The sequence below is a fragment of the Mytilus trossulus genome, unplaced genomic scaffold, assembly GCF_036588685.1.
Source record: "Mytilus trossulus isolate FHL-02 unplaced genomic scaffold, PNRI_Mtr1.1.1.hap1 h1tg000122l__unscaffolded, whole genome shotgun sequence".
In the NCBI taxonomy this organism is placed as follows: domain Eukaryota; kingdom Metazoa; phylum Mollusca; class Bivalvia; order Mytilida; family Mytilidae; genus Mytilus; species Mytilus trossulus.
In genome coordinates, this window is record NW_026963298.1 from 474,692 (window position 1) to 482,023 (window position 7,332).

General features: G+C 32.9%; 1 protein-coding gene across 1 annotated transcript; it reads left to right on the forward strand.

The window, feature by feature from the left end:
• The first annotated feature begins 612 nt into the window (after window positions 1–612).
• LOC134700131 (uncharacterized) lies at window positions 613–6,214 on the forward strand. Its single transcript, XM_063561499.1, has 6 exons — window positions 613–715; window positions 1,226–2,471; window positions 3,207–3,237; window positions 3,690–3,958; window positions 4,427–4,454; window positions 5,873–6,214. Exons 2-6 carry the CDS (start codon window positions 1,719–1,721, stop codon window positions 6,181–6,183), a joined length of 1,392 nt encoding a protein of 463 aa, XP_063417569.1. The 5' UTR covers window positions 613–715; window positions 1,226–1,718; the 3' UTR covers window positions 6,184–6,214.
• The last annotated feature ends 1,118 nt before the right edge of the window (window positions 6,215–7,332 follow it).

Here is a 7,332-nt window from a genome sequence, read left to right on the forward strand (position 1 = left end):
TGCATATAGAAACTGTTACTGAACGTGGAGTTATCAGAAAGCTAAAACGATTCTTTGGCATTACCAAACAAGTCAAAGAAGTTAAAGTGTCGATTACTAAGGAAAAATTCTTAGAAAAGTCTTCCAAAGTTGGGAAAAAGGAGTTGCACAACAAAAATATAGCGCCTATAATAATCTGGGATTTTGGAGGACAGGATGTTTTCTATTCAACTCATCAGACATTTCTGACATACAGAGCTATTTACATAATTGTATTGGACGGAAGTAGACAACTTGATGATCCCTGTCCGTATGAACAATACCTCCCAGGAAAGAGTGGACATAAAACTTCAAGAGGTATGTAAAAACATACATATGTTTGAAATACACTCTGTTGTGAAACAGAAGTAACTACAAGTAAACAACGTTTTCATGTATGTTAAAATAAATACGCCTGATAACTTAAACACCCTCAAAAGAGAGTTTATTATTGCAAGAATTATTACTCAATTAATTTCTTTTTTTTAGACAGTAGATTTCGTAGAGAACATATACATTTAACTGACTTTAGTACCTTTCTTCTTATGTATTGAACTTTTTTATTTTGTTTATACACGTTATAATTACAGATTATCTGCTATTTTGGGTCAACACCATTGTAACATACTGCAAAGGAAGTATTCGGGGATTTCCTAAAATTCTGGTTGTTTTAACTCACAAAGATCAGGTATCAGCTGTAAGTAGGTTGTATACCATGTTCTACATTTGAACTAATGGACTGTTTTGATTTTGAATAATATGCAGTGAAAAAATGTCTTATAATTGAATTAATGGTGAATTATAATCGTCATTGTGCGAATGTGATATTTAATTGGTTTAGCGTCTTAAACGCAGTTTATATAAACAGGCGCTTCAGTTTAAAATGAATCTCCTAGTTGATCTTTGAATCTGTATGCATGTCTAACATTTTCTATATCTACATGGCATGAACACTACGACATAATCAATTAAAAAGGTCCATATCTATGTTGTATTTTTTATATATTTTTATTATATGTTTCGTGTCATAAGAAACACACAATAGCCTTACAGATACCCTTGTAATTCAAAAACCCAATACATGTGTTTCGTGTATATAAGGCAGGTGTCTCGAGAACAGATACAAACATACCAGGTCTTTACTTTGGAAAGACTTTTATACAAGATACACACCAAAATTACGTATGTATTTTCATAACATTTTCAGAGTGGGGTTGAACAAAGACGACATGACATATTTGGAGAAATCTTCAAGATGTTTCACAAAACGCCATTCATGCAACAATTAGTTATTGATGATGAAATATTTGTAAACGCTAAAGACAAACATGACCCAGAAATGGCAAAGATAAAGGCCGCTATCATCAGGGAATCAGAGAGGCAACCAACATGGGGCGAATCCCTCCCAAAATGCTTTATCCCTTTAGAGTTAGAATTTGCATCACTTATCAGACGAAATATTTCTCTGATTACACTAGATCATCTACAGAAAATAAACTCAATGCAGCCAATCAGATCGTTGTCAGAAACTGAGTTGAAGGTTTTTTCTGAAATTTCAACATTCAATTGGCAAGTTATTATTCTTTGATGAACGTAAATTGGCAGACCGTATCATTTTGGCTCCCACCCTCCTCATTGATGCATTTAAATCAATTGTTACAGACAGGCGCTTTTGTGAGGGAAACAAGAAACGAGAAGACATGTGGGATGCAATGGGCAAGAAAGGGGTGGTATCAAAACAAGCAATAGAGAGCGTTTGGAAGGCAAAGAAATATGTAACATTTTACAAAGACAAAGATTATTTATTAAATGTCATGACCCATCTGGATATATTGGTCGAACCAAAGAGATATGGTTCTGATCACAAACGTATCACTGCTGATTTCTACTACGTTGCAAGTATGGTTAGAGCTATAGATGATTCTGGATATCTCCAATCTTATGACATCACCAAACGAAATATTGCAATAGCCTTTCTTTCGTCTACAATGATGATACCCCCAGCATTATCATTTAGATTTATCAGTTATTGTCTGTATGTCTGGGCGGTGAAGACATACGGAGAGACCAATAGGGACATGCTGTTCCATAGGTCAGGGGTTTTCACTGTGGATCCTTCAGTAGATATGTATGTTCTTTGTGAAGATCAGAGGATTGTTGTCCGTCTCGTCCATGCTGACACAAACACACTTATAATGAGGGATATGGCGTCCAGTATTAACGAATGTTTGGTATCGGCCTTGGAGAAAATCAGTCAGTTGTATATCAAAACAAGTAGCGATGAGAGTCAACACATTGATGCATCCTTTACCACAAGCATATGTTGTAACTCACCAGATAATCCATGTATCCTACCATTAACAAGACTTGCGAACATTGACAGCATCTGGACTTGTCCGTTTCATGGCATCGAACACAACATACATACAATCACATCGTGGTTTGCAAGAAAGGTATTTACAAATTATTTAAAAAGTGTTTCTGGTTAAATTTAGAAATTTGATTTGACAAAATTGATTTTAAACGAAAATTCAGATTGGGACACAACTCTTAAATATTGCATCAGATGACTATGTGTATTGTGTCAGCCCTGCGCTCTCAAATTATTATTCTTTATACAGTGACAAATAAATATCTTATAACGGCGTGATGGATTAAAAGAAAGATATAAATATTCGTCCGATGTGTTTATAAAGGATCTCTTGCCGATAACTCAATTAATTAACTATATTTCATTGTCCCGTTTATGTGAAAGGGAAAAAAACGCACAAGTTTTCATCGATTTTTTGTTTACTTTATACTTTTGTGAATTCAAAATATGAACATAACAGTATATAAAAATATTAACAACCTGTGTTTATAATTATTACACTAGATAAAAGCAAGGAACATGAGCAAAACAAGCGTCTTTGTGCAATATGTTCATCGTGCTTCTATTGTGGTTGTTTCAAATCTGATTCTAAATTAGAAAAGAAAAAAAAGTATGTTACATTATTTGTTCCAAATCAAAATGAGAGACATATATATAAATAAAAACGAACAAGTATTTGCAAAAAAGCCAGTTGAGGAACACACAAATGTAATAAGTGTAAGTAAAAATTCTGATAGCATTTCAAGTTTTAAATCGTTATGTGAGTTACTTGATGTGATGTAAAACACTTATTATCCTCGTGTTTCTTTTCTTGAAGGATGAAGAAGAATGTGAACCAGGGTGTCCAGGTAATGTATGCTTAGTAGATAACAAAGAATATTGTAGTCTTTATTTGCGTCCTACCTTTGTTGTACGCATACTAATATAAAACGAAGTATTTCTATCTAATATAACGTAGAATTGGGAGATTTTACTGAAATTTAAAAAAATATGAAAATGAAAATCCAGAACTCTCTAATCATTATAAGTTTAATGCTGGTTATAAAATACCCCGCTATTATATCATACCAACGCAAAGTGCAATGAATATATTATGAAAGAAAGTTGACCCATAAAATACAGTGCAAATATTGTATGATGTCATTTATTTATAATACAGTTTATTTGTATTGCACTGGCTCAGTTTTTACCAAAAATTCAAACATTAAAAAAACAATCTCAAAATACACACCGTTATGTATAAATGACTTTCTTTGCTAATAATGTTTTGTTTAAAGCATACACAATTTTTCCAATCCAGTTACAAATGACGACTTTTTGAAAGTGACGCCGTCAGATCTACACCTACGTCGTTTGTCCTTATTGTTCAGTAAAAATGAAGCCAGGGAAATAGCAATTAATCTAGGATTGTCCACCAAAGACTTGGGTAACATTTTGGAAACTGATGATCCAAGAAAATGGAATTTTGAAGTTTTGAGGCGATGCAGAGACAGTATTGCAGTGACTTTTAATCACATTGAAGAAGCAGTGGAGTCAAGTGGCCAAGATGATGTCCACATACTTTGCAAGGTAAACACAAGGTGATGAACCACTAAACAAAGCTATATCTTTTTGCACAGTCCATTTTGCTTGATTGTTTACTGAATTCTTCCTTTGTTCCACAATTGTCCTATTTAATAACCAAACATATATACTGGTATTATATTATACTATACTATTTATATGTTTTGGAGTTTAGTAAGACGTTCATTTGCAGGTGCACTGAACTATTACACATTTTTGTTTAAGGGCCAACTGAGGCACGCAGCCGAGTGCACAACTATATCGCTGTGTTGAAGACCCATTGTAGCCTTGGCTATATGCTGTTCTATGCACTTCTGTCCGATTGTTTTATCTTTGACATATTCACTATTGGCATTCCTAATTTTAAAAGATATAGCTAAATATAATATCAACTAAATATCAACATGAATGATTCGTATGATATGATGACGGGCCATGTTATCTAATAGTAACTATGTTTTCCTTGTATTACAGCTTGTTAAAGCAGATTCTATTGATTTTGGTAAGTTATATGTTTGAATATTTTTCTAAGACTGTTTACTATCATTTGTCTGAATGTCTTTTTCATTTTTTTTTTCATGTCAGTTATTTTCTAATCAATGAGTTTGACTGTTCCTCTGGTATTTTTCGCCTCTCTTTTTTAGCATGATGAAGTATATCATTATTGTAATCTATGGGTTTTCTCTGCGTTAAGTGTCCCTATCAGGCCTCAAGCTGAGTCACTAAATTAAAGCAACTTAAAGCTCGACTGAAAGAACTGGTCAGTCTGTGTTTTTTAACAAAAAGGGCACAAGACGTTTTATATATTAAGTTTTGGGCTGGGATTCAGCGTACTTTGTGAAAATTCATACAGAGTCAAGGAAAAAATATACCGACGAGGATATCACTGCCATGCTGGACTTTTTAATTGACAACATACCTGTTGAATTTGGAGTTTTGGTCTTCAAACAGAATATTTGAATCCCAATGGATACCAATTGCGCTCCTCTACTCGCAGATTTTTTTTTAATTTTCATATGAAGCAGAATGTATCCAAGGGATTGTACAGAAAGTAGAAAAGAAATAAGCCCAGTCTTTTAATTTCACCTTTCGGTATATTGAGGATGTACTGTCTCTTAATAATAATAGATTCAGTGATCACTTACATTTGATATTTCCAAGTGAACTTGAAATTAAAGATACTACCGACACAGATAAATCTGCTTCATATTTAGACCTTTTTCTTGAAATGACTAATAGTAGGTTGAATACAAAAATGTATAACAAACGCGATGATTTTAATTTCCCTATAACTTTCCATTTCTGTGTAGCAACATCCCAGCTGCACCAGCATATGGAGTACATGTGTCTAAATTGATACGTTACTCTAGAGCTAGCTCAAAGTACGTTGACTTTGTTGAACGAGGAATACTGCTTTCTCAAAAGTTGTTAAGACAGGGCTATGAATCAATCAAATTAAGGTCATCATTCAGGAAATTTTACGGTCGCCATCATGAGCTGATTGGCCATTGTGACAAAAGTTTTTCAGAAATCATATCTGATATTGTTCGTCAGTCATATAAACCTTCCATCATTAACGGACTGAACAAAGAAATAACACGACGGGTGTCGTATACGGTGCAGGCAATGTTTACCCTTCCGGAGCACCTGATTTCACTCCCGGTTTTTAGTGGAGTTCGTGTTGTTTCTTAATCAATGTTTATAGCTGTTGATGTAAATGTCCTTTGGTTTTGTGAGTCTTTGTCAACTCCTTGGTTTAGATTGTTATTGTCTTCAAGTTTATCCTAAAAGTTGAACTTAAACATGTGTTATATGTACACTTTTGTACTGGTTTTCATTTGTTTTGCAAATCGTTGAAAAAATATGCACAATTTAATTTTGACTTCTAATCAAATACTACTTTATCTTTAAACATGACAGAGAAGGAAGCAGATAAATGGGACATGGTAGCCACAGAGGAGCACATTGACAGATTGGCTCCATTGGTTGGAAATAACTCACTTCCGTTCCTGATAGAACTTGGAATGGAGTTTCAGACCTGGGAGCAGATTACCCACAGGCAAAACGAACGAGACTTGGTAAGACTGAACAAGGATATCTTAGAAGAATGGAGATTCCAGTTTTGCAAGATGCACAGTTTGAAACCAACTTTGAGGAATGTCGCAAATGCATTCATTAACATTGGTAAAAATGTACAAATCGTTGAGAAAACGTTATCAGATTTGTTTTGACTGTTATAAATGATAATTTTCTCCGGTTGAAAAACGATGTTAGAAATTCTCAGAGAATATTTAACTTCATGACAAATAAAGAATAATTTAATTTCAACTGTTAATTCAAATAGATAATTCAAAGACAAATGACTATATCAATTTACATATTCTTTTACTTATTTACTTTGAGAAAAACACCAATTTAGGTTGAACGTATTGACACAGTTATAGTAAACTGATCAATCAAATCTTGTTTTCCGTATCACTCTTATAGTTTTTAGAAATTTTCACAAATTTGATGGATTTTAGTGTTTAAGCATGTTTTCAATTCTAATTGTATCTGCTTGTTTACTTATTGTGTTGCAATAACTCTTTAAATAACAAGGCCGTAAAATGATTATACAGTTGATTGTCATAAATGAATGCGTTGTTCTGACAAGCATATTTTAAGTACATATGCATGTATAATATTGAAATAAAATATATATCAGCTTTAATAAACTTTGCTTGTATAGTTAACATATAACTAGGAAAGAAACTGTCAAACAAAATCGAATACAAAGCTTTAGCTTCTCTGTTACATATACAACATGTGTTGCGTGATGGAATTCTTGGCTGCAAGTTTAAAAAATAATCTTCTTTAATTTTCAGTATCAGTATTCAGATTTTTACATTCCACACTTGTCTTTGTTTCGAATAAACAATGTTTAGCCAATTATCGGTTATGTAAGATATGCTATTTTTAAAACAAATTACTACACATTTTGTTAAAAAATTCTCAAAACTTGTTTAATTAAGAAAACCAATGAGTCCAATTAGTGTGTAGTCTTGTTTTCTTCAAACACAAATGCATTCACTGAAAAGGAAGAGTAAAATAACTTAACCTGATGATTTAATGCGCCTGTCCAAATATAATATATACTGTTAATGATTTGTAACAGTTCAGTCAGTTCATGATTGATTTGGAGGGAAGAACTATATTTATGACAATAATTCTCAGAAATAATATCTTTCAATGCAAAACTCATTTCGAAGAATGAAGAAATGACAAAAAACATTTCATGATTTTCCATTAAAAAAATGAAAGAAAGTGAACACACGTGTTGATATACATAATGTAGCTATCTAAATTGTTGATATAACACCTATGAATTTGTTTTCGGACCA